General features: G+C 40.7%; 4 protein-coding genes across 4 annotated transcripts; all 4 read left to right on the forward strand.

The window, feature by feature from the left end:
- The first annotated feature begins 1988 nt into the window (after nt 1-1988).
- LOC133962096 (uncharacterized) lies at nt 1989-4113 on the forward strand. Its single transcript, XM_062397545.1, has 3 exons — nt 1989-2428; nt 2914-3013; nt 3255-4113. The coding sequence occupies exons 1-3, from the start codon at nt 1989-1991 to the stop codon at nt 3780-3782; spliced, it is 1068 nt and encodes a 355-aa protein (XP_062253529.1). The 3' UTR covers nt 3783-4113.
- Nucleotides 4114-10159: 6046 nt separating this feature from the next.
- LOC133962304 (complement component C1q receptor) lies at nt 10160-11951 on the forward strand. The gene has a single exon (XM_062397851.1). The coding sequence runs from the start codon at nt 10257-10259 to the stop codon at nt 11949-11951; it is 1695 nt and encodes a 564-aa protein (XP_062253835.1). The 5' UTR covers nt 10160-10256.
- Nucleotides 11952-11970: 19 nt separating this feature from the next.
- LOC133962305 (complement component C1q receptor-like) lies at nt 11971-14889 on the forward strand. Its single transcript, XM_062397852.1, has one exon. It carries the CDS (start codon nt 12975-12977, stop codon nt 14103-14105), a length of 1131 nt encoding a protein of 376 aa, XP_062253836.1. The 5' UTR covers nt 11971-12974; the 3' UTR covers nt 14106-14889.
- Nucleotides 14890-17238: 2349 nt separating this feature from the next.
- Nucleotides 17239-25310, forward strand: gnmt (glycine N-methyltransferase). Its single transcript, XM_062396659.1, has 6 exons — nt 17239-17525; nt 20085-20212; nt 20311-20424; nt 20768-20910; nt 21929-22050; nt 23021-25310. The coding sequence occupies exons 1-6, from the start codon at nt 17317-17319 to the stop codon at nt 23190-23192; spliced, it is 888 nt and encodes a 295-aa protein (XP_062252643.1). The 5' UTR covers nt 17239-17316; the 3' UTR covers nt 23193-25310.
- Nucleotides 25311-26036: the final 726 nt, after the last annotated feature.

Consider the following 26036-nt stretch of genomic DNA (forward strand, 5'->3'; position numbering starts at 1 on the left):
ACTCCTCATTTGCATCGCTGATGTGCCTTGCCAGGGAACTGAGCTCGCTGAACTCCTCTTGCAGCTCATGCTTGATCATGCTATTTGCAGCTCTGCTCAGGTAGTTCGCTTGCTTGGTGAAGGCGGTTTTAGCTAAGGTCCTCTCTTGCTTCAGTTGCTTGACTGTCTTCCTGGGAGTTTCCTTTGCCATGGTGAAGGGTTTCAAGTTCTTTTTTATCTTTTCCCTCTGCGTCGACAGCTTGACTTCAGGCCTTTGATCCTAGTCTTCCTGCCACGCTGGTTATCAACTGTCAAGTTCTGTGGGTTTTCGTGACCACATCTCTGCCCAAACTTGAAAAACTGCTTGATCAACCATAGAAGGGTGCAAAGGACAACTCAATTCTTCTTATTCTTCCACTTTTTATTTTCTTGATGTTTGATTCTTTCAGTGGACATCAGTAAATCAAGGAATCGAATAGAATGAATAGGTTGATAACCTTTGAAACAGAAAAAGACATGCATTAGTCTCAAATAAATTAATAAACCAGTAAACATTTTCCTCTCAAAATGACCCCAGTTCCTTAGTTCTTAAACAAGTTCAGAATTAACAAACAATTCCAATTAACCTAAACTCTGAGTTACATAAAGTATCATCATAATTAATTAACCCCATCTAAAGTTTTCAACAAAGTTCAAATTAGCATGCTAAGGTTATTCAACTTATAACTGTAATTTAATAATAATAATAATTAACAACAGTCATGGAGAAGCATGATCTTACTGCACCATCCACATCAAAGCTGTTCTTTCCTACCAGTTGCGTCTTTCAGATTGATCAGGAGCTGTGGTCATTCCTTCTTCCCAGGAGCAAGTGCCAAGACTAGTTGACTGCATCCAAACATTTTGTGCCATGCCTTCCCAGTGGGTGCGCAGGCAAATATGGTCCCCTTTAAGAGTTCCTGTTGGGCTTGGGTTCCACCACCATCTGTTGTGTGGACGCCCTCTGCAGGTTTGGAGTGTAGAGTGCTTTATATGTGCTCTTGAAATGAATTGGGGTCTGACACAACACAAAGAAAGGAGGCAAGTCGTACACCAGGGGATTTTCGCGGTGCTGGTACGAGAGGAAAAACTGGCTAGCAGGATGCGAGCTAGCCAACGGACTCTTCTGCTACCCCTGCGTCCTCATCCACCCTGATGGCTGCACCACGGAAACACCTTGGACTACAACAGGTTTCAAAGATATGCATCATCTGTCCGAAAAAATAAAAAAGCATGAAACATCGAGGATCCACATTGACAGCTGCTTAAAACTGTCAGCGTTTGGGAGCGTCAACATTGCTACGCAGTTGGACGATGGCTACAGGCTAGCACTGCGTCGGCACAATGATGAGGTGGGAAAAAATCGCCACATTCTGGGCCGCCTGATCGACGGTGTTAAGTTCTGCGGTGTATTCGAGTTGGCCTTGCGAGGCCGAGACGAGAGCGAGGGATCCAGCAACCCCGGAATTTTTCGAGGATTGGTACAGTTAATTGCATCCCTAGATGAAGTTTTTGAGGAGCATTTAAAAACGGCCACCATCTTTAAAGGCACATCCAAGACCGTCCAAAATGAGCTGCTCGACTGAATGGCAGCTGTGATTAGGGCACGCATTACGGAGGAGGTGAAGTCGGCCAGCTTCGTTGCGATACAAGCTGACGAAACAACGGACGTCTCGACTCAGACTCAGATGGTCATGTAATTGCGATACATTGATGGGAGCCATGCTGTTCAAGAGCGTTTTTTTGAGTTTGTCCCCCTCTCGTCTTCAACGGCTGACTCGATTGCCACTGCTATTATGGAGAGACTGAACAGTCTATTCACCGAGGAAGAGAGGGGTAAACTCATCGCGCAAGCATATGACGGGGCCAATGTGATGAGAGGAGAGAAGGCTGGTGTGCAGCAAAAAGTGCGAGAGCATTACAAAAATGCACATTATTTACATTGCTATGCACACAAGCTGAATTTGATCATGCAGCAAGCCACTTCTCAGGTCCCAGCAGTGAGGTTTTTTTTCTCGGATCTGAATGGCATTTCTAGCTTTTTAAGTCGGTCACCCAAACGCACCACCATCCTCGACCAGGTTGTTGCACGGAGGTTGCCAAGAGCATCGGCCACAAGATGGAACTTCAACAGCAGGGTCGTGAACACAGTCTATGAGAACCTAGATGACTTCATAGAGTGTTTTGAAGCCATCAGCACAGACGGCTCATTTGACTGCACCACAGTGAGGGAGGCATCTGGCTACCTGAGGATGCTGCAGGACGATGACTTCAAGTTTTTCCTGCATCTATTTCATCAAATCATGCCTCACGTTGACATTATGTACCAACAGCTGCAGAAGAAGGACATTGATGCAGTCTTCATCAAACGTGCTCTGCAGAGCTTCACAAGCAGTGTTCAAGCCATACGGTAAGATAAGTTACACTTTATTGTCACCATGGGGAAATTTGTCTTGGGCACAGTGAATGATTGATTCATTAAAAACTATTAACTATAACTATTGCACTAGAACTTGGGAATAAGGTGCAGGTGCTAAAGTATGAGTGCTAAAGTTAAGTACTTACCTATTTATTGCACATTATTCTATTGCACGTTCTATTGCACCAGCTTAATGGATGCCAGAACAAATGATCATTTTAAGCGATTTGATTTGCATCTTAATACACATTCTTCTGCCTGATGGCAGCGTTTCATATTCAGGGAAACTATATTATTTGCCTTTTTCCTAACTGCCTTTTAATATAGGCTCTGTAATGGCTCGTATAGGATATCTTAAAACAGGACAAAACATACTATTATTACTGGTTTTCTAAGACAGGAACTGTAGGTAATTGCATTGACATACTGTATACGTTCATATACTAACACACACTCTCCTTGTCTGTCTGTTTCAGGGACCAGAGCTCATCTCCAGAGCAGCAGCAAGTAGCAGCAGGAACTACAGGAAAAAGGAGGGCCTTCGGAGAGCAAGACAAGCAGAGGCTGTCTAAGGAGGTAGATGATTTTGTAGTTTTGTTTGTTTATTTTCTTTTTTTGTTCTATTTTTCTCTCACTTCACTCTACCTTACTGTATTGTATTCTAAAGTCATGCAGACCTCCTTTTTAAGGCCTCTGGAACCTAGTGTTAAAAAATCACCCCTTCTGTATTTACAGTTACATTCAAGGATGGATGGTGGCAGTGTTTTTAACTCATAGTGTACTTCCAATTTGTGATATACTCTCTTTATTTTGACAGGTCTGTGACACCATCTTGGGCCATGCAAACGAGAGGTTCTCTTTCACAAGCCACCTTGTGAGTGCAACGCTGCTACAAGGAGACCTGTTTGAGCAGTACTGCCATGTTTTCCCTGATGAGGCTCTGAACACCACTGCCAAGGCATACCCCATGCTGAATAAGGCGAAGCTCAAGACTGAACTGTCCCTTATCTACGAGAGTCCAGATTTCAAGGGCTGCAGTGGTGCATTGGCACTCTACCAGGTTCTACAGAGGAACAACCTCCACGAGACCCTATCTGAGACTGTGGCTCTGTTGAACATCCTCATAACCACTCCCATGACAACTGCTGAAGCTGAGAGGTGTTTCTCGACCTTAAAGAGAATCAAGACATTCCTGCGAAACTCAATGGGACAGGATCGTCTCAATGCTCTGGCCATGCTTTCCATGGGGAGGGAACTAGTCAGGAACATGCCTGATTTTAATGAGAGGGTCATTGATCACTTTGCTGCTTTGAAAGAGAGACGAGCAAAATTTCAATACAAGTGAGAAATGTTGTTTTAATGTTGTTGTGTTGTTGCACTACTCAAATGTTGAATTGGAAATAGCTGTATTAATTGCATATCATCAGCCAATTTTTTTGTTTGCTTTGTAATGTACATGTGTCTTATGGGTAAATTCTTGTTAAATAGCACCCAATGTTTTGATTATCACCTTGGATCATTCTTGTGTTAGGAATACTGTAAATATTGCAATGAGTAGGCTATGCCACTAGTTTTTATATATGCTGTCATCAAGTTGTGTGATGAGAACTGTAAATATTATAATTACTAGGCTATGCTAACATCCATTTTTTTGTTAAATCAGAACACAACTGCTGCACTTAAAATAAATGTTATCAGATGGAGAAAGAGTATTGTGATTTACTGTAAAGCAGTCTCTTTTAACTTTCCGAGGTATTTAAGGAGGCAAAATGGTAGATGAAAATGTACCGTTAGATGACCACAGTGGGATAGTTCATTCATCAGCCAAAAGCATGTTAACATTCACTATGAACTTGATTTAGCTGTATCAAAAAAATCATATAGAACATGCAGTCGATGTCTGATGTTGCCATTTAGCTGTTCGATGAGGTAAGCAGAAAACAATCTGATTGTACCGTGGATCTAAGCCATCATCGCAACAATTGCCCCCCCTGAGAAATTTGTCAGGAGCCGCCACTGTATTAGACTGTAAATCACACATCCCCCAATTTGGGGTTCGGTCGTGATTGTGATGTGGAGCCATTGTAGCAAGGTCCCACAGATACTGTTGTCGAAAATTCTGTACACATTTATTCTTTGAAAGCTTATGTACTAATACCACATGTCATCAGAAACTGCAGGCATCCTGCCCTGAGACAAGATCCAAGTTGAACAGTTCAACAGGCTAATGAGGCTATAAATGACGGTGTGACAGCTTTGATTCTTCTCTTTGTAAAAGAATGAACTCTAATTATTTCGACAAACAATACTCTTAGTATCTGGCCCAGTATTAGACTTTTATCTCACGCAATACAAATTTTTGACCAATTATGAGTCAGTCTCAGCTGTCAATCATAACCTGCCAATAGTGGTCTTCAGCAGTAGTCTTCTTGGTTATCAGTCACTAAAAGTAACCACATACATTTTTTCGACTTCCCCTATGAAAATGTAAGTCTTTGTGAAATAAATGATTGATGCGTTTGAATACCCTAAATTTCCATCTTCTGTTCTACAAAGACAGGCTCATTCGTTCGAGAACAATACTAATTTCAACATCGATGAGTGGGGCTTTGTACTAGAAAAAGCACAACAAGAAAACACACCCGGCAGAGAATGGCTGTGGATGGATGCTTGACAGATTCTGATGACAGATGCTCAGTGACTCAGGAAATCAAATCCTCATTGCGTGACTCAGGTGCCTGAATGAAAACAAAACTCACATGAACTTCTTCTCATCCTCTGATTGGACTGGATTTTTAGCAAGGGATCTATCTCATCTCGAAAAGAAGAAGTGCGGAGGAAAGAGCCAGTGTGAGTGAGGGACGGGGGGAAAAGAGTGTGAGTTGGTCCAGCACTGTAGAAATGTCTGATTTAGTATGCTATCAGCAAGCGCTCAGGGGAGCATGAGCAGAGATTACTGGAGCACAAACACACATACACACTCACACACACACAAATACACAGTCATGAGATTCTTCATAAACCAAGTGGCAAAAGTGATGTATAGATATTCACGGTCTCCAGAGGCTCAGTCCTAATCAGCGCACACATTCGTGGTCTTGGCTAATACTGGTGCCTCATTGACTTTTCATCAAGCACCATCTTTATGGTAAAATAAAGGTTGAAATAAACCTTTATATTCAATGACATCACATTTTTAACGGGTCTTTGTGCCGATTAGAGTTGGTTTGTAAGTACTGTACTCCAGTGCAAATACCATGTACTACAGGCACAATCACCACTTAGTTGGTTCTGGTATGACCTTGATGATTTTGTTGGCTTCCATCGGCCCAGCTCCTCTTTTACTGCTCTAAAGAGGGGGATGGGGACTCTGTGTGCCGTGATCACTGCATAGGGCTGAGCCTTTTCTTTTCAATTTACCGGCTGCTTCACGTTAACGCTCCTCATCTCATTGTGTAACACTCTGAGCGAGAGAGTGGGGGCGGGCCCCCGATACGATGACAATTTGTGAGCGACGTTTACGCACACAGCTTATGTATGATGAAAGCACTTTAGTGTGTGCCCTGTCGGAAATTAGTGAGATTGCTATTGCAGTGCCTGCAGATGGAAAAAAACGTTCTTAGTCCGAAAGTCTTTGAGAGTATGGTTGATTTTCAACAAGGCTGAAATAGCCCGGTACTCTATTGAACAGGACGCGACGCTGCAGCTGATTGGACTAAAATATTCAGAGGCAGCAGGCAGAAAAAACATCATGAGAATTGTTATAATTTGAATAATAATAAAGACGATTATAATGATAATTAACTTAATTGATCAGTATAATATCATATTCCTTTTTCCTTTGGGAGGGCGGCACCCTATCCCCCCCTATTGGACAGCCGACCCTGCTCCACACGTATGGCAAACGTACCTCTGGTTTTCGCGTTGTACAACCACTTAAGTCAGTAACTGTCGTAAAACACATCTATGCAGGACTTACGTGCACTTAATTTTTGTTGGGAACAAATCTAATGTGTCCATAGAGATTCCATTGAGGTTGGCTGTATGTGTGTGTGTGTGTGTGTAAGAGAGTGTGGTGGAATGTGTTACAACTGCTACTTCCTGTGATTTAAGTTGGGGTGTATCCTCCTTTATACAAATACAGGAAACGTCTGCATGATGTACTTCACAACAACACAGGCCACCTAAAAACACAGCTCTTGGGTGATTTGTGATTCTGAATCAGTTTTTTGCAACAAACTAACCAGATAAGAATAAATCAATATCAATATATATATATTGTATTATATTATACTCATAGAGAAACTACAATTCTCCAAACACAGTCAGGACAGGTTATCCGTTCAGTTTAAAACACACACACACACGTTTGTACTTCTATTTTAGTGAGGACACTCATGACATATAAATGCCCAACCCTAAACCTAATTCTAAAGTCTTAACCCTCAAACAAACATTTGAAAAAGAGAGGACCAGCCAAAAATGTCATCAATGAAATGAGTGTTCTTAACATTGTCTTCACAAAGATATATAAAGAACACACACCAACATATTGTCCCATTTACCTCAGCTGATTTCATCCATTCAAACATTGAAAGGTTCAGCTTTTTCAGGAAATGTATTGTTTACGTTGACATTCACTTATTTTCAAACATTTATTATTTTATAAATATTACTATTAATATTTCTGCAGAGTTGTTTTCAACTCTTCAAAAACCATCAGCTCCTTGAACTATACCTATTTCTTCATACTTTTCGCTATAAACTCTCTCTCTCTCTCTCTCTCTCTCTCTCTCTCTCTCTCTCTCTCTCTCACACACACACACACACGCACACTCACATATACATTTTTGAAGCTATGCAAGTTAACAGCTATGTATTTCAGTTCATTCTGGAATTTATTTAAACTTCTTATTTCCAATAACTTTCAACTTTCACTCAAATTTGAATTCTTTTTGGTCTTCATCTAGTTTGCACTACACCTACATAACCTCCCAGGCTTGTCAGTCTATCAATGCTTTTAAGACCTATTCATTTTACAGCGTGCCAAGCTGTCAGTCACTTGCATGCCTGTTCAAGTTCACACAGGTCTGAGAAGAGGTGTAATTAAACTAGAGGCTCTCAGTGAAAGCGCCTGGGAAAACAGGTCTGAACTGAAGCTGAGGCATATTGCTTATCCTGCTGGTATTCCTGAACAGTATGTTCAAGCTCTTTAATAAAGCTAGCACAAATGTCATCAGACGGCTAAAATGCTGCAGCTGCTGCGGCTGGGAATCCTGTGAAAAGGGGTTGTTAAAATGTTCTTTGTGGCTATTTATCGTGCGGTGGACTAGTGGCACAATATTGGACTATGGCCAGAAAAGGTCTCTGGTTTCGTCTCTGGTTCGACTCCACGGAGAAACAACAAAAAGACGAACCTGGATTGATCTGTCCAAAAATCCAAGAGGATTCTCCATACCCTGTCTAGTGCCCCTGAGCAAGGCACCTTTCTCCCCCAACATCTGCTCCCTGGGCGCCGTACATGGTCGCTCACTGCTCTGTGTGTCCTGCACCAGATGGGTCAAAACCAGAGGTTACATTTCCCTACCTTCATGAGTGTGCCTGTGCATGTCTGTTTATCTTATATATATATTATTCTGATTGTTTTTTGTTTTAAGTCATTTAGTTTTGCTACTGTTGAGCTTCCCTACAAAAAGTCTTTCAGATTCTTGATATTGATAGACTTATGTCACATAGACATCTTGAATCTTGAATGAAGTTTACAAAAGGCACAACTTTATTTGATCACTTACAAACCATGTGAACTTAGGAAGGCAGTGTTGGAGCAGAGTTACTACTCCATCTGATGGATATTAGGAGAATGCTGAACTGCAGGAAGCTGGACTGCACACTGTTATACGAATAATGAGAAGAATTTGTAAAAGCAGTAAAAGAATAAAATATTGGGTTTCATTCTACAAGGAGATAATGACCCAAAACCTAAGAGGATATTCAGACAGAGATGTAAATCAAACAGACAAACGTCCATTCAAGAGACAAAAAAGTGATAGCAGAGCAAGTTCAACTCATTTATGAAAACTTCTGCAACAGCTGAGATGAACTTTTTGGAACAATATTATGGACTGCTAAATGCGTCAAACATTTGGATCAGGTTATATTTAGGATTTTAGATCCAACCATGATTCCTTTTTTTTTTTTATCCTTACCTTAAATCCCTAGTCATGCTTGTCAATAAAGGTCATCAATAAGTATTGCTGTTTATGAAGCTTTCAATATTCTCTGTCCATAAAGAAGATTTTGAACCACAGCCTTCGCTAAAACATCTGTCTTTACTGTGCCCATATCGCCCGGTTACAATTCCTAGTGTTCCTAATGTTTCTTCAATCTGTTCTCTTTTAATTTAGAATTATATTTTAAATTTGCATCTACATTGTATGTCCATGCATTTATACAAATAAAGATTATTATTATTATTGTTATTGGTGTTAACATTATTCATAGTAGTAGTGTCAGAGCACACATTATACTATGTTAATTTCAATAAGAACTGGAAAAATATCGAGAGTGTATGGAAAACATTGAACACATAACATGTGTCATTGTGTGAGTTTTCACATGGATGATGTCCATCTTGTTAAGTGTTTATTGTATGACTGTGATGTAGGATTTCAATGACATGGCTGTGTCTTGGAATTCCTAAAAAATGAAACCAAGTAATAAATCTGCAGATTAACTTTTTTAAGTAGATTCTATTTAACTGCCTGTGGGTGGAGAGTGTCTTTCACCCTTTCCTGTGATTGTAGTTGAGGTACTTCCTGTGATTAAAAAAATACAGAAAATGGTTTTTGGACTCACATGAATGTCCTTGGCAGTTATTGCCATCTAAAAACAGTGCACACAGAAAACACAATTTCACACAAATGTGTCCATGTTGCATTGTGAACCATCATTGTTAATGAGGTTTCCTCCCACTCATAGAAACTGTTTAAATCCTCATGAAGAAACAAATAAAAAAGTGACAAGAGGGATCTCACAGTGTAAATGTCAAAGTATTGGCTCAAATAATGGACAGTGTTTGTGTAAATTAAGCTGGGTGTCTGTGTTTTTTTATTGGAAAGTTCAACTGAGGTTTGCCCATAATTCCCACAAGTCAGGTCCTGTATCAGTCTTTGTGCAAGCCCCTCATATCTTACTTCCTACAGAAGAGACATTCACCATAAAATGAACCAAACGTATATTTTGTATCTTTACTCCTGATCACAACATTAAAGTAACTAATAACATCGCAAATTAAACTGTTAAGTGCCTGGCTATTAAAAAAAAAATGTATGGATGACTATCATATGAACACTACCTTTATCAATAATAATAATGTGTTTGTCATGGGTTCATTTTCTGCAGCAGTTTTTCGTAATGTCACTGTGTCTCTGAGGCTCTGACCCCTGCATGTGCATGTATTGTGAGGCACAACAATTAAGGGAGTAACTGCCCAAAGCCTGCTGGGGCCGGAGACATCTGGCGAACCAGTCATAACACTGTGGAGCCTGCCATTGTTATGTGCTCAAAAAACAGAACTGGAAAGAAAAGGGCAGGAAGGAAGGACTTACAACTGCTGCTAAACATGATTTCCGTCTTTGGTTTGTGCTGCAAACAGGATACTGGAGCTTGACGGCTAGTCTCAGAACCACATGACTTGTTTTTTTGGTTACGAATGGTTAACCACATATGAGTCTAATTTTTCTGCCAAACTTGCAGGGACCCTCTGGATATCAGCTAATTTCCAGTTCATTTAGTTAGCTAGATCATCATTTCAACAACTATGTTGTGGATTTTTCTACTGCAGCTCATCAACAGTGTGAGAGGTTTATCTGGAGCGGACCATGAGACTCTGTGCATGTCTAACACCTGCTTCACCATACATATGGACAAGGTGAGCTTTGCGATGGCCCAAGAGAACTGTGTGCACAACGGAGGTAATCTGATGACGATCAGAGACACAGAAGAAGAAAATGTGCTGCGTTCGCTTCTCTCACAGATCAAAGAACAACGTCGGGACAAGGTGCTGGAATTTTGGATTGGATTAAAACTGAACAGAGGGAAGTGTGTGTTGGCTGACAAGACTCTCAGGGGCTTCATGTGGGCATCTGGGGAGGAAGATTCCCAGTACTCCAACTGGGGAGAAGAACCTGTCTCCACCTGCACAGAGAGATGTGTGAGGGTTAGCTACATGGTGGGTCAGAATCAACTGAAGTGGACAGCTGGAGCTTGCAAAAGCCTGAGTTTCTATGCATGTAAGTTTTACTTTAAGGGAATGTGCAAACCTTTGACTCTGATGGGCTCTGGGGAACTAAACTACACAGTGCCCTTCTCACAAAGGCCAGAAAGAAGTGACCTGAAAATATTTCCACTGGGAACATATGCTTTTATTATCTGCAGTGACAAACAGCTTCACTACTCTGTGTGTGAGGGGTCTCGATGGACAGTCCCTGGTCCATTTTGCAAAAAAGGAGAGCAGAATTGCGCAATCAATAATGGCGGATGCAAAGATTCATGCCATCAAGATGGAGGGGAAGTTGAATGTTTTTGCAAAGAAGGTTATGACCTAGATGAGGATGGACTCTCTTGCAGGATAAAAGACCTGTGCAGGGTCGCTACATGTGAGCATCAGTGTGTGATGGAGGAGTCTGGATATTCCTGCAAATGTCCACATGGGTTCAAACTGGATGAAAACCAGCGCAACTGCTTTGACATTGATGAGTGTCAGTCACAAGCCTGTGGGGATCATTTGTGTGTAAATACACTGGGAAGCTTCACATGTGAGTGTAAAGACGGCTATGAAATGGTTGATGGTGAATGCATTGATGTGGATGAGTGCGTACAGTCAAGATGTGAGCACGGCTGCTTGAACAATATTGGATCGTTTTCCTGTTACTGCAATCAAGGTTTTACTTTATCCCAGGATGGCCACTCTTGTGTAGACATAAATGAATGTATCAGTAGTCCCTGCCACTACATGTGCATCAACACTGCAGGCAGCTTCTCCTGCTCATGCCCAGGGGGCTTCCATCTGGAGACTGATGGATGGGCCTGCGCTCCAGATGGGTCCGAAACATCGGCTGCTCCATCAGATGACCCAGCTGATGAGGGAACACATGAGAACTTCACCCGGTCCTTGACGAGAACCCCAGTGGAGCTCCAGCACCAGTCCCCTCATACCGACTCACCACTTCCAGACCTGGGGAACGTTACACACAGCGGCCAGCAGAGCAACGTGTCCCTGCCGCCAAGCTGGGTCAAGAACTTCAACTCAAGACTCATAGTCTGTGTCCTCGGCTCAGTCATCCCTCTGGTCCTGCTCGTCACAGTGACATTAGCTGTTGTAATTTTTCGATGCAGTCGCTCCAAAAAAGAAGCCAAGAACAAAACAACAACAGACGGTTACTGTTGGGTGTCATCGGGCCTAGATCCACGTCTAGAGAAACTATACGAGTCCATCTCCACTGATGACCTATGACCTCATTGTTTCGGAGAAGACTGTGTGCATTATGGTTATTTATCTAATTTATGTCTTTGCACTTTCTGTAAGTTAGGCGGTGTACTGTTTTTGTATTGATTACATATCAAATCACAAATCAGAGTAAAAAGATAGCAAGACAGAGTATAGAGAGGAAACAAGTTGGGTAAAAAGAAAAGTATGAAAAACATGACACAAAGTGTAAATACATGCAGGTTTTGCTTTAAAGGGTATGTGAAGGGCTCTGTGTTACCAGACTGACTATGTAGAGAACTGATGGATTGGTATGGCTGTTTGCTATTTGTTTACTGACATGGTGTAAATGTACATATGGTTTTAGGTCAGAGGACTTTATTTAATGCCAAAATCATTGTGCTTCTTTTGAAATATGTCTCATCATCAGCAGCCATATTTCCTACTAATTACTCTGATCCCATCGAAGCCCAGTAACAGGAGCAATATTCAGATGATCCCCCTGCCATTGTTATATCATCACACGTTTGGCTATTCTCACTAAAGCATTAAAATGTAAGCGTTACATTAACGCTGTCGCTGGTTGAAGTGATATAGTCCTTAGTAGTTCAATCTATAATTAGTAGTTTGTAGATGTTATGTTCCCATTTACATCTGCAATTTTGTGAAGACAAAGTGACAAAATGATGAAGTAATGTGACTTAAATACTGCCCTTGGGTAAATACACATTTAAATTTCTAAAAAAAAATGGGGCATTTATAGACAAAAGCAATCAAACACATTTTACTTAAAGGGGGGAGGTTGCACAGGTGATTGTGTTGCTGTAAAATAAATATGATGTATGATAAATGCACGCTGACTATCAAACCTGTGTATGTTGTATAAAATGAAGTCTCCACTGAACCCAGCACTGAATCCAACTCCAACTCTATCTCAGTTCCTTCCTGTCTTTAACCCTGAGGGGTGTTGCTTCCGGAGTTACTGGACACAGAATCTACTTCAATGCTTTTAGTCTGGCGACGTTATAAGATGATCTTCTGTGCGACATCATGGACTTCCTCAAACGGCCAATGATTATCATTATTTTAATGTCAGTTATTTTATTATTGTTTTTAAAGGCAGGGTGTGGCATGAAGCAGGCAGGAATCTGTAGGCCTGTTTGTACTGGTGGGGACTGTATTACTGTTAACCAGGACAGAGTTGACTTCAGAACAGCTGAGACAGCATGTCGAGATAGGAGAGGAGAACTACTGACATTTGATCCTGAGACAGATGGGAGCTTCCTCCACACTTTGAGTCGGGAGTTGTCTGGAAACTTCTGGATCGGACTGCGTTTACCAGCTAGCACATGTAGCAACCTCTCATCTCCACTCAGAGGCTATGAGTGGATCTCTGGTAGCACACAGAAGAGCTTCATCCCATCCTCCGACACCTGGAAACACAGCACTGAAGTCTGCTCTCCGCACTGTGTGTCACTTTCAAACGATCAAAAGTGGACAGAGAGACTGTGCTCAGAGGAAACTGATGGATATCTGTGCAGAACACAGCACAAAGACGCGTGCCGGACACAGGAATTATCAGATCCAACTTTCTTCCGAAGCTCTGAAGGCTGTTCAACAGGCCCTTGTGAGCAGGATTGCAAGAATGTAAAAGGAGGCTATATATGTTCTTGCTTCACAGGATACATCCGAGACAGCAAAGACCCCAGGCAGTGCAAAGTGCACTGTGGCGAGAGGAAATGCCCATGTGTAGGACATAGTGTGGACCAGTGCTTCTGTCCTGATGGCTACATCAAGAACTTGAGTTTCTGTGAGGACATCAATGAATGTGAGGAACGGCCTTGTGATCAGGAGTGTAGAAACGCATTAGGATATTTTGAGTGCTACTGCAGAGAAGGATTTGTAATTGAAAAAGGATACCAATGCGTCAAAGCAAAAGACAGAAAGATTGATTTCACCACGACTCCTGTAACCGTGCGTGCTACCAAACCCGCTGTTGATAATAACCTGAAGACGTCCTCTGCACCTGCTGGAGGGTTTCTCTGGGTATGGGTTTTTGCTGCTGCGGCTGTGGTGGTGTTAATCTGTGTGGTGAGGTTTTATGTTGTGAGGCGTCAGAAGCGCAGAGAACAAAACTCCACTCAACAGTCCCCTGCTCCTGTGGATGATAATGAGTGTTAATGGTGAGTCCACCAGATTTAAGTTTTTATTTTCTGAATAGTGCACCGTAAGAAATTTACGTGAGGAAATATGTTAACATGGATACATTTTAAATGAGAGCAGACATATGCATCATTAAAATAACAATAATAACGGGAAAGAATATTTTGAAAATCAATTATTATTATATAATTATTATTATATATTATATTCAGATTAAGTGAATTAATACAAATATAAGCAATTCAATTCAAAAACTGTTGGATAATTTGCAGTAGTTAACTGTGTTATGAAATGGTGATCAAATCTGATCAACTGGAAATCATCAAGGGTTAGTTCATTAAAATGACCCTGAAATAAATGTACCATGTTTCTTATGGCATTTACAGTAAATAGAGTAATCATTTGTATATGTGCATATCCATTCAATTTAATGTAAGATGTGAGTATTGACATAAATGTTCTTTAACCCTATTCCTAAATGGAACACAGAGGAGGTGACTGTACACGTGGTCATTCATGAGACATGTTAAATAATTAAAATCTGAATTAACGAATCAATGCGCTATTTCCTTCATCATGCATGCTCTTAGAGCGCCATCTACCGTTTTGCTCAACAAATTGCATTAACAGTTATCAGTTTTAGCTTGAAAGAAACTTTGCTTGATCTTTTTGTTTGGCTACCTGCTGAATGAACAGTACTTACTTCATGTTTTGTAAGCAACCAGTTTTATGAAGAAAAGTGGACAAGTTGTAGACAGAAAATATATATGTGTGTATTAAAACAATTTTCCATTGACCCTCATGAGGGCAGTAGTGTACACTTCTTCCTCCAGCTCTGTTCCTCCACCAGGGTCCTGGGAGTTTGAGGGTTTGCCCCGGTGTCTGAGCTGATCCTCGGACTGTGCTCCTCTAGACAGAGACTTCAGATACAGTTTCAGGAATTAGGGCTATCACCTTTTCTACATACACGTTTGAATGTAGTGGAATACTCGCCTGCGCCTCCTCCACTGCCTTCTCCATTTGTACATCACTGTCCATACTTGTTCTAGCTTCTCTCTCTCTCTCTCTCTCTCTCTCTAGTGCTTCAAACACTCCAGCGTCAGCGTGTAGTTTGACATGCTGAACTGGTTCACAGTCTATCTGGATTGATCAAGCCACAACACATGAACAGACAATAACATCCAGTGTTACTTCATGGTACATATGTGTCTTCTAGTTTTATGCTGAAACCACTAGATGTTACCAGAGAGATGTGCATGAATTTTACTGATAGTACCTAAACTCAGGATTGACCTCGTCCTGCCTTTGTTCATACATACACACACACACACACACACACGCATACACACACATACACACACACACACACACACACACACACACACACACACACACACACACATGTGGGTTTGTGCAAGACATGCTAGGACAAGTGAGTTGAGTGTTGATAAAACTGGGTGGTTCAAACCTAACCCGGCTGGCACCGGTTCTGGTGGAGGCACTCTTACCTCACCTGTGCCAGTAAACAAGGATGGCCCTCTGAGAACTTTATCAGCCAATCACAACAGGAGGAGTTCACTTTATGGGAGGGAACAGAGACACAGTGTTTTTTGCCAATGTGTGGGGGACAGCCTCTGAGAGAATTCTTTCATGTTGCTCATACCTCATTTCAAGTAGGCTATTTAACCAATCTTATATGTATTGATTCAAATGTGGGGACAATTGTTTATGATATATATGCAATCTGTCATTTACTATTCTGACTCAGGGTCCCTATGTAATCCAACATAATCCCATGGAATAAAATACATAAATCCACAACAAATGTTGTTTTGTTTTTTTCTGTCAGTTTTTGAAATAACAATACTGCGAATTAAGGAAAATACAGTAAAAAGAACATTTATGGCTGTTGCCCTTGCAAATAAATTATTATATTGGTTGAGCAGAACTTTTACACACATCATTTCTTTCATGCAGCTGTGGGACCATCTTCATGATGAAATGATAAGTTTCTCTGGATAAGTATGATAAGTAAGTCTGGGCGCTTTAGTCATTGAGTAAAGTCTTAAAGTCAACTGCTCTCTCTAAGGTCATTCATAAAGAGCCACATTGAGCAGTATTTGAATGACCCCATACATGTAACTTATTATAACGGCAACCATTACCTTATATACAATAATGTGTAACTGTATTATCTAAGAAGGCTGATTAAGGTGGGAAAGACGATTTCCGTAGTCAACGCTTGTTATGTAAAAGATGAATTTGGGGATGCATCTCTACTTTAATCCAATAGGAAGTAGGCCTCAGACCAAGCCAAAGCAGCGCGACCAGACTGTGCCATTCCTCAGGCTCCTTCAAATGCAACCTTCCATCCGTGAGAAATTAAGGCTCCAATATTTGAGTATCTGGCTAACCCTAACCCTAACCCCAAGCAAACAGAAAAATAGTTTAAAAATAATTAAAACCGAGGGGCAACTTCAGCTCTGTTGCTAGGCAACAGCATTAAGGGTGGGATGAGCTGGTGATGCCAGACCATCCCATTCCTGGTCGGTCTTTAAAGTCTCAACTTCCCAAAAAGTAGATGGTCTTTATGACCTGCGTAGACAGCGGCATTTTGAAGGATGCAGCCCCTGAATTGAGACCCTGCTCTGTGGTATTGGGTCAAAAACATTTTAAATGCATGGACTAGTATTGTGAATGGACTAGGTCTCTTATTAGATTCAATGAAGGGAAAAAACTATTCAAAAGTTAATTCACACCTGTATTCATTACGTGCATCTTAATCCAAAATTAAATTAGCAATATTAAGATACAGTAAATATTTAATGTTGATGTGCCAGGATGAGCTGAGGACTGTTTGAACATCCTGCCTGGTTGTTCCAACATAGTAACTATTGTCATTTAGTAAGTAAAACCTTCATCCAAACTGCAATCACATGATTTCAACTATCAAAAATATTTACTGTTTCTTTTTATCCAACGCTAAATGATTTGTTTTATTCTGAAAAAAAAAAAAAAAGAAGCAGGTTCCACTTCCTGTACGTAAACATTAACTCGGAGGTGGTCTCTCTCATCCAATCAGAAAGTAGGCGTCAGTCCCCTCACTGTCTCATTGGGTCAAAGTTTCTCCGCCTATAAATAACAACAACCTGGATGTGGACCCGCACGTGGACAGGACGACCCGCAGCCCACTCACTGAAACACTCGGAGCACTCACAGCGGCAGCAACATGTCGGTCGATAGCGTGTTCAGGACCCGCTCCCTCGGTGTTGCCGCCGAGGGTCTTCCTGACCAGTACGCCGATGGCAAAGCGGCCAAAGTGTGGCAGCTGTACATCGGGGACACGCAGAGCCGGACGCAGGAGTACAAGAGCTGGGTGGTGTCTCTGCTGAGGGAGCAGGGGGTGCGGAAGGTGCTGGATGTCGCTTGCGGAACCGGGTAACATGAGGCCGACTCAGCACTTTCACACTGGCACGGTTCACTGGTGGTTTGGCCGGTGTGGCGGTGAACGCCTTACCAAACCGCATTCAATGTGGCCTCATTTTGAAGTGTAGCCGTGTATAACAACAAATATAACACACTTGCTTGAATGTCACGTGGATTGCCTGAATCTCTAGCTTCCAATGGGCCATTCGGCTATGAAATAAAAGGCCAACTCTGTTTTCATTCCATAAGTTCAAGTTGTATTTAGTCCACCAGCCGGAAGGACTATTCTAAAACCATCAGGTTTGAGTCAGGGTGTGACGCGACAGTGTATTTATAAAGATGATTTGTCACGTGTCAAATATGAAAATATAACTAATATTTCATTTATTCCCACATGCAAGTTGTGATAATTCAACATTTTAAAGATATGAGAAAAATGGAACGAATACAAATGAATAAAGACTGATAAAAATATATGAAATATCTTACGTTTTGGACATTATGCATCCTCTAAGGCAAATAGTTTGGTTTGACTCTGTGGAATTCCAGCCGACTGGCCCTGTTTTACCCTGGAATGAAATCCGGATTAGGTCAGGGAATAATGAAAGAAAGTGCAGAGTTGCACAAGCCAATGTACCAGTTACTGCTTAAAGCAGCAATCTGGGGGCTTGGATCACAACTTTACTGAGTTCATTCAATTTTCTCGTATGTTATAATATAGAAGGCTCATGTGCAGCTTTTCAGCCACCAGTTATCCACGTTTGACATATGTTCTGCCCCACATAGGGCCACTGAGTGAGAGCTGGGGGTTGGGGGGTGTACTGTTTATTCAGCAAAAATGGAAGCGCACTGTCTCTTGCGGAGGAGCAGCTGTAGGGTTCAGTGGTTGTGCAGCTGGTGCCGGCTTGTTGCAGTGGGTTTTGACTGGTTCCCTGCAGCGTGTTTACTTCCACTGATAGTGTATCAGGGCTCTGGGACAGCAACAAGGCCATTGGCTGAACTCAAGACAACAACACCAAGCCCCCCTTACCCCCGCTATACTCAACTGGCCTAATCTTAGAAATGTTGTGCAGGAGATGCAACACTATCACCTATAAGACGAGGGTCGACCTTTCCTCTTTCAGCACGGCAGTCATATACATTTCAAAACAAACATTGTGAGGCTCCATATCTCACAGAACACAGGTGGTGTGGAGAAAATAAGCACACTAACTTTGACCCTGTTCCATAGTAGCATTGCGTATCACTGCAGCACAACCATCTTGGGTGATGTAAACACGATCATAGTGGAATGAGGTTACAAACGGTACTGCTATTTTTGGCCAAGTGTGCGTCTGATGCCAGGCTTTCCAGGTCTGTCATCACAACTAGCCGCAACTTATGGAATAGAAGAAGAGCCTGCAAAGTGCGAGATGCAAGTTATTCCCTGAACGTCAAGACCTGTATAAGTCGAACCATGGAGGACTTTTAGTTTTGCCTTCAGATATTAGCTGCACAGTTGCACGTGAATCAGAGAGCTTTTTTACAAGCTGTGCTCAAGCATGAGGTTTAACTTGAGTTTGAGTCATAAAATCAAACTCTGCATTAGTCACTGTCATCATACAACATATACTTTTAAATTCATTAAAATAATCATCTGGGTGCTTTGTAATCTCACTTTACCTTGGCTGGCCTCATGGATTCATTAGCTAGTACTTAGAAAATCGTCCGTAGCTGCTCTCAATAAAACTAAAGTCGAGATAACTGTCATCATATTTTTTCCAGTTTACCTGGTTGGGGCTTTGCATCACTTGATGATTTGACTGACTTACATAAATCTGACATGATTGCTAGCTAGCAGGCTACTAAGCTTGAAGGCAGCAGGAGGGGCACACAAGTGCTGCCTGAGGGAAATTTAGGTGATGTGTCACAATCATATGTGGGAGGTAATAATTGCCACAATATGCTCCTTATATTGGTACAGTGGTACTTATCTGTATTTGTGCTCTCTTTTAATGATGTGGCTTAATTTTCAATTGATAACAATTATTACAAGAACCTCCAAGCTATGGGCCGTGGTCCCCTGCGGGTCTTGGATCCCCACTTTGAGAAACTCTGTTATAGTTAAATGATGGATGGAGGTACGCTGGTGGTGAACAGCGCCTTTTCCACAGGTAGATAATGTAACTTATGACTGATGTGTATCTAGAGAGGGAATGTTCAGGTTATTGTTTCGGAGCTAACTCGACTGAAATCCTCTCAACGTTGAAACTTTCTTAATGTTATAGAAAGTGTAAAAGGTGATTTGTGCGTCAGCTCCTTTGTCCATAACCCCACCAAATTTAACTTCCTGAGCACGAATCTATCTGCTAACTATCTGACAGACAAACGTATATAAAACTACATTACTTTTCTTGTTGGGGATAATAGCTTCTACCACTGTTGCAAGATTCAATCCTATCAGGCAAATCAGTAGATAGTCAACATCAATAAAGATTTCACAAGTTCTTCTTTCGCTGAGCTTGAGAGGTTATGCTGTTCTTTTTTAAATGCAGCACTTGTGTTTACAGTGTTTTTTTTTTTTTTTTGCAGAGTGGACTCCATCATGCTGGTGGAGGAGGGCTTCAATATGGTGAGTGTGGATGCCAGTGACAAAATGCTGAAGTACGCGCTGAAGACAAGATGGGACAGAAGAAAAGAACAAGCTTTTGATCAGTGGGGTAAGAAATATTTTATGTTGTCAAGATGGAAATGAGACTTTTGAATATTCAAAACATTTGAATTTGAGCATATGTGCCTGTGTCCTTCTTCTCTGCAGTTATTGAAGAGGCCAACTGGCTGTCGTTATCAGAAGATATTCAGAAGCCAGGGGATGGTTTTGACGCTGTCATCTGCCTGGGCAACTCATTTGCCCATTTACCAGACTTTAAAGGTACAGTCAGCTACTTTCATTCCTTTTTCGAATTAGGTCGGCAAAATACAGACGTAATCTTTTAATCACAAATTTAGGATTTTGTGATACAAATTTCACTGATAAATAGATGTGTCAACAAAATGTGAAAGTCTAAAGTGTGCTGCACTTTTTACCACACCCATCGGTGCTGTGACAGTGTACTGACACACTCAAGAGTACACTTGTACATCAACACAGCAGGGTGAGAAGTTGTGGGCAGCAAAGTTCCACTTCCAGTTAAAACTCTTATTCCAAGTATGTCATTTGAAGATTGTTCTCTTAATTTCTACCTGATCATATTATGGATTTGTGTTGTTCTCAGGGGACCAGAGTGATCATCAGCTGGCCCTTCAGAACATTGCCAGTATGGTCAGACCAGGTGGGATCCTCATCATTGACCACCGAAACTACGACTACATCCTTGAGACTGGGAAGGCGCCGAAAGGCAAAAACATTTACTACAAGGTACTATAACATGACTCAAACAGGAAAGTAAGAAACTAATCAATGACTAAAACTAGCTGCCTGAAGAGAACATAGATATGAAACTTTCTTCATTTCTCTGTAAGGAGGACAGACACTTTTGACAGACACTACTGTGTATGAATGCTTTACTGACACAAACACTCGCAGCTGGGTTTAAGACCTTTAAGCTCACCCAGAGACTCCCGGATATTGAGAGATTTTCCATGAAACTGGCACTGATGAAAGAAGGAAATGTGCATGAAATAACAAACCTGAGAAAACCAACACAGATAAAGTTTGAACATGCAAACTCAACATAGAAAGACCTCGGCCGAATGGGGATTTGAGCCATGAAATTATTTGCTGTGAGGCGTCAGTGCTAACTGTGTTGAAAAGCAGGTGATGTCCGAAGCACTGACTTACAAATGATATTTTGGAGAAAAAATGCATGGATCAGCCGACAACATTAAAACTACTTTTTTTTATTTAATAGTATAATTGCATTTATTTATTTTTGACGTGTTGTGTATGGTTTATGTTGTGGTGTGTATGCATATCCCATTTTAAGTGTGATACATATATCAGGGGTTGCACTTTTGTACTTTTTTTCTCTCATCCTGAACTTTATGATTTGGATACCTTTACATAAATAACAAATCCTCGAGGAAATATGAGCTCGAAAGAGACATGACAGCAGGTGCTGACGGCAATGAGCCATTTTCAATTAGCAATATTTTCCTCATAAAAAGAACCATATTCTTAAATCCAGCCAAAGCGAGGACTATCCAGCTGGAATGCCTGGATATAAATACTAAGTCAACAGCAGCGTGTTAAGAGTCAAATCCATTTCTGATTCCCCATAATCCCAGTGTCTGCTCTCATGGTCCAACTCAACAATCCACAACAGTGAGAGCAGCTTCCTGGTGTTTTTGAGTCGCTTCTAAACTGCTCACATTTGGACATCACTGAAGAGTTATTCACCAGCGTGCTGTGTAATCGCGTGTGTGTTGTGTTGCAGAGTGATTTAACTCAGGACATCTCCACCTCGGTGCTGTGGGTCAACAGTAAGCCTCATATGATCACTCTGGATTACACCATCCAAGTGCCCAAGGCAACTGAACAGAATCTCCCTGAAGTCAGGTATGGCTGGTTGTTTTGCACAGATGTTTTAATGCTCACTGTAGGGCTAATGTGAACAAATATTGGCTGTAAATAAGGACTAAAATACATTTTCTTGATTAACCAATTAATCATTCGATCCAATTACTTAAATTCAAGGAGACGTCATCAAATTGCTACTTTAGTATAAGTGAAATACCGTCCATACAGATCACTGTCGCATGAGACACAGGGAATGACCCAAACAGTTATCAATTATTGATGTTGTGTCTGAGCAATAGATCTTATTTGAGCGTTAACTGCATGTATAGGTACTTTTTGTCCTGAAGGTTTGATGAGAATTCAAACTTTGGTCTCTCGTCTGTTTGCTGACTAGAAGCAACAGTCAGATTTGAAAAAGTTTACACAACTACACGTGAGATGACGTAACAAGCACTTCGGCAGAAGATTTTAACATGTTCAGTAGACGACACCAACCCTGACTCACTACATGTCTGCTATGCTTGAAGACTGCGAGACAAACTTGTGAGAGTGATAACCCTGTATGAAATCAGAAAGAGGGAGAAAGATTCATGACCCTGTAGTGACTGTCACATAAAGCATCTATGACACATATTGTGTTTTCAAATTGCACCAACTCATAGATATCAGTCCTATTAATATGTTGCATTTTTCATTTAAACTTTTTTTTCTGTCAAGCTTATTTTCTTGGGAAATCTATGAAAATGTCAAAAGACAAGATAGGTGGATAAGTCGTTTTTGAATGAAAGTATTTTTGAAAAGGCAGCAATGAAATCTTTGAGCATATTCTTCATGTTACAGTGTGTATTGCTTTGTTTCACCCTGATGACCCTCTTATGCTTTTGTGTGCTATCCCACACTGTCAAGGTCGAGAGACTCCTTTCCAAGACATGGTAGACACATTGGGGAGAACATTTGTTGAATGATTGTGGGAATAGTAACTTATGTGTGCTCTGTTTGTCTTGACCAGTAAATTCCGTCTGTCCTACTACCCTCACCGTCTGGAGAACTTCAAAGGGCTGCTGAACAAGGCCTTCACCGGCAAAATGGAGCACAGCGTCTATGGAGACTTCAAGACATATGTCCCCAGCCAGACCGAGGCTCCCTGCTACTTCATCCATGTCTGTAAAAAGTCCGCCTGAGAGTCTTATACCCCTAAAAATGAAACAGTTCTGTTTTGTCAGCGACAACAATTACATAGAGGCTAGTAGATCGGATATTAACCCAATTAAGCAAATATTCTGAATAAGACACTACTGTTCTGATTACCTTTAACCGAATAAGGTCATATTCAGAATAAGTAATATTTGAATTAGGATATGAGTAGTATTTCCTCCATGTTCACATTATCTAGACATGTATACGTCTTGATCGCAGTATAACGCCTTATTAGAATTTTTACAGCATTTTGCGACATCAACATTTGTAGCTATAAAAAAATTAGGAAGAAAACACGTAGCAGACGGTAGCATTGTACATTCAGGTTGGGATTTTAAAACCAGAGGAGCATAATCGGGAGCATAATCGGTTTCTGCTATGTGACATGGAATATGTATGGAGAATTCTCTTAGGAGCTCATGTCAACATCAAAATCGCAATAATGTCTTATTCAGAATAAGGTGAATTGTCCGAATTTTGGTGTCCATGTAAACGGCGTCATTGACGAAAACATAGAGACTGTACATGTTCCTGTTAGACTGTGAATTATTATTGGATAAATAATATGATTGGCCTTTTAAGAAAATGTATTGGTACATTTAATGACCTTGAAATTTGTTTATCGTAGGTTGTTTATCGTACAGCCGCTAAAAGTTTCCATTTTCTCTAATAACTTTTAAATTATGAATCTAAACTGTTGGAGCGGCAGAGCCTTTTTTCTTTCCAAGGAGCAGCTGGTTGATTTTCATCTCAATATGTTCTCACAGCACAAGCTGACACATCCTGGAACTGTCTTAAACAGGTCAAACCTACTTTGAAAAATTGATTCAATATGTATCGGACCACTGTTTTTGTCCAGATGTGCTATTTTCCCAGAATGCAGTGCTGTGTCTGCTGTGGCATTTCCCCCATTTCTTTTTGCCCTTCTGCTTCTTGCCCTTCACAGCTTTGATATTGACAATGAACATAATTTCTAAATGTTGCTGTACATTAGTGATATTCCTCTTGATGGAATACTTGATTTTTGTTGCAAATAATGTTCAAAGTTCTAAGATTTACCATATACTTAGTCATTTGTATCCTGTGAGTTCATCACACGCGTCTTAATAACACAGGTGAAGCCTTTATTGTCAAGCTGATTTCATTCTGTGTTCATTTCTCAGTTCATTTTTTCAGGGAACAATCACAATGTCAGAGTACAGCCAGTGAGGCCTGTGACTCAAATTAGTGTTCGACGCCTTTCAGACGTGGTATTAACATCCAACCTGAGAGCTGCAATCTCAAGTGGTCAGTGCTAAGTTCAGGGGTTAACAGACCCAAATGTGTCCTGAGATCTGATCTCCAGAGCTATTTGACCGCTGACCTTTCATGAACCTTTCATGACCTTTCATGAAAAACACTTGCATTAGGTGAATCATTTCAGTCTTTGTTTCACCGATTCTAAATTTTCTCTTGTATTTTTTTCTCTTATTTTGTGGTACTGTTAACTCATTTCTGGTTGTTACTTGCAACAGAACAGCAGTGAGTCTCTTATGTTTGAGGTAAAAAATAAATCTGAATTCCTGCTGAGGATTCAATCCAAAACTACTATCTGTTTCATTTCAGGAAAAATCTGCTTGGTTTAGTAAACTCACAATATATTGCATGACTCAAATAAATCCAATAACCCCCTTAAAAAACATTTTATCAACCAAAGATGTTAAAAAAAAATTGTTTTGCTCTATCTTGTAATTTTTGTGTGACAGATTTTTTTTGCAGGGTCTCAAATAATTGAGTTTACCCAAATAATGAAGGGGAACGTGATGGATGAATAGTTTATTGTGTTTAAAAAGTGTTTTACTTTGAAACTTAATTAGAGTTTTTTTGATTAGAAGTAGTCAAATATTATCACTGCCTTTGACTTTGCTGTGAGAGATAGTTTGTGATTAACAGCATCAGAGAGGTAGAATGTTTGAGTAGGTTCATGTAGAAATAAAATCATTTCAGAACATTCTTACTGTTATATAATTATTTTAAGACGTTAATGTTAACATTTTATACATTTTATTGCTGATACAATTATTGGAATTCTTTTGCATGTCATTAAAGTTTTAAAAAAGTAACCTTGTTTTCATGTGTCTTTAACTGTATTTGAAATGTAGAAGCCTAGACGGACTGATTGATCCGTGGTACAGAGTCACCGAAATCAGTTATTCATATAGTCAAAGTAGCAAAGACCAGATTAGTTGAGTTTGAACTGGAATGTTTGTTGTTTGCACAGTTAGTCATTCTTCAAGACAGACTGGCTACAACCAGTGATAAATAAACACATGTCGCAAATGTTTGTTCCCTTACCTACAAGCTCATAGGTCCGAGCATTGAGGAATGTGTCGATAAAGTAAAACTGTCTCACAATACTGTGATGTCCAAATTCTGCCTGGTCTGCTCTAGTTGACCTTTGACAGTCTTTGTGTATTCAGTGGTTGTCTTATGGTTGCTCCTGAACCACTTGGCCCGCCTTCATCATGTTGGTGATTTGCAGTGACACAGGGGTTTTCTAAATCCTCCTGATTAAATTACTAAGGGCTCTCAATGAAATGTTGGTCTTTCTCTTGTGGCCAAGCAGATTTGCAGCTGTGCAATACGTTTTAAACTTCCCTGTACTGCTCCCAATGGTGTCTCTTGGAATGTTCAATTTTTTGGAAATCTTCTTAGGTTTTAAAAGCATCATTATTAGGGGTGGAATTGAGATATGGCCATGTTAACAAAATATCCTGTTACATCCGCATACTACACAATTCATTTCATATATCACTCAACTGATATTCATCTAAAGTTAAATCAAGCTC

The sequence above is a fragment of the Platichthys flesus genome, chromosome 10, assembly GCF_949316205.1.
Source record: "Platichthys flesus chromosome 10, fPlaFle2.1, whole genome shotgun sequence".
NCBI classification, from domain to species: Eukaryota; Metazoa; Chordata; class Actinopteri; order Pleuronectiformes; family Pleuronectidae; genus Platichthys; species Platichthys flesus.